At 39.6% G+C, this 1,422-nt stretch overlaps 1 protein-coding gene across 1 annotated transcript; it reads right to left on the reverse strand.

The window, feature by feature from the left end:
• Positions 1 to 207: 207 nt before the first annotated feature.
• Positions 208 to 1,198, reverse strand: LOC140010910 (transcription factor PRE5-like). The gene is made up of 2 exons (XM_072058547.1): positions 936 to 1,198; positions 208 to 498 (listed from the first exon to the last, which is right to left on the reverse strand). Exons 1-2 carry the CDS (start codon positions 1,056 to 1,058, stop codon positions 340 to 342), a joined length of 282 nt encoding a protein of 93 aa, XP_071914648.1. The 5' UTR covers positions 1,059 to 1,198; the 3' UTR covers positions 208 to 339.
• Between the last annotated feature and the right edge of the window lie 224 nt (positions 1,199 to 1,422).

A 1,422-nucleotide genomic window follows, 5' to 3' on the forward strand; every position in this document is an offset into this window, starting at 1 on the left:
AAAAAAAACTTCATATATAATATAGCTTACTAGGTACATACATACATGCGAGTGCAAGGTGTTGCCATGTACAAGTACAGCAACATCTTTTATTTTTACAGAGCTTAGATTGCAAGAACTAGCTAACCAGAGCCAGGACTAGGACTTGGAGTCGTACTCCAACGTCCAAGTTTCATAACGCAAGTACCATACATAAGTAATGCATATATATATATATATATCTATATGTATTCTTTTCAGCTCTAGCTCTTGATAAGGAAGCAGGCGGCATAGCAAGAGCAGGCTACGTACTGGAATGATGATGATGATGATTATAGAGAGATCGATCGTAGGAGATGGTCAAGATTCAGCTAATAAGCTCCTAATGATGGCAGCCTCTGGGCTATCAGCATCAATTGTCGACAGCAGCTGAGAGAGACGGTCACTGAGGTCATCCACCTCTTTGTGCAAGCTTCGAATGTAGTTGCAAGTATCCTGGAGAACCTTAGACGCCGATGCCTATATATAGATATATGTATATATATATTCAAGATTCAAGATTCAAAATTCATCATCATGAACTCGGTTGCCAAATCTTTGCATTTAATCTTCCAGGAATGTACGTGTCACGTGTTTAACATTGGCAAGATATATGGATCACCTAATCATAATAAGTCTCTTCTTCGACGCTACATGTGCAATTCTGGTTGTACCATACAACTTGTCAAAGTACACATGACAACGTCGGTAGAATTAAAGGGAAATGGCGCACACACACACACACACACTGTATTGCTTTTATTGGACTTCAAACGCTGGAATATCACACGTAGTTGTGTCATCGTATAATTGGTATAACTAACAAAAGAGAAGACATGGTACTCCTATCTAACTATAACATGCAAGAAACAAAAGAAAGAAGAAGTGAAGTTGCGACAACCGAATGAATTACGTACCTTGTTCGAGCGCCTGGTACGAATCTCGGGAAGAAGTTGTTGTAACTTGGAGACAAGCTCAATTATCTGATCATCCGTGATCCTTGAAGAACCCGATGATTGCCTTGACCTTCTGCTAGACATGCTTATGTTATAAGTATGAGATAAGAGGCTCCAAACTTGATTCTTTAAGCTGGTTATTTTGACTCCTACAGGAACTTCAAGTGCTGTCGATCACTAATGATTATTAAGCAGCAAATGGAGATGAAAAAGGAGTAGAGTGGAAGAAGTTTGTTGCAGGATGGATCAGTGAACAAGACACTATATACTTAGAGGAGCAGACAGCGGGGGAGGGAAACGAGAAATAAATAGAAGTAAATTAAAGGTAGAGGACTGGAAAAAAGCAGAGGAGATATAGGGGCCGGATGAGGGTTGAGAGTAGTAGGAATGAACTATGAAGTACTAGAAAGTTATAAATGGGAAAGGACCACAAATACAACAAGAAGGG

The sequence above is a fragment of the Coffea arabica genome, chromosome 7e, assembly GCF_036785885.1.
Source record: "Coffea arabica cultivar ET-39 chromosome 7e, Coffea Arabica ET-39 HiFi, whole genome shotgun sequence".
NCBI classification, from domain to species: Eukaryota; Viridiplantae; Streptophyta; class Magnoliopsida; order Gentianales; family Rubiaceae; genus Coffea; species Coffea arabica.

Bases quoted from the DNA above. Each gene is read 5' to 3' on its own strand.
- LOC140010910 (XM_072058547.1), bottom strand. From the start codon at position 1,058: ATGTCTAGCAGAAGGTCAAGGCAATCATCGGGTTCTTCAAGGATCACG. The intron at 499-935 runs GTACGTAATTCA...ATCTATATATAG, and splicing joins GTACCAGGCGCTCGAACAAG to GCATCGGCGTCTAAGGTTCT.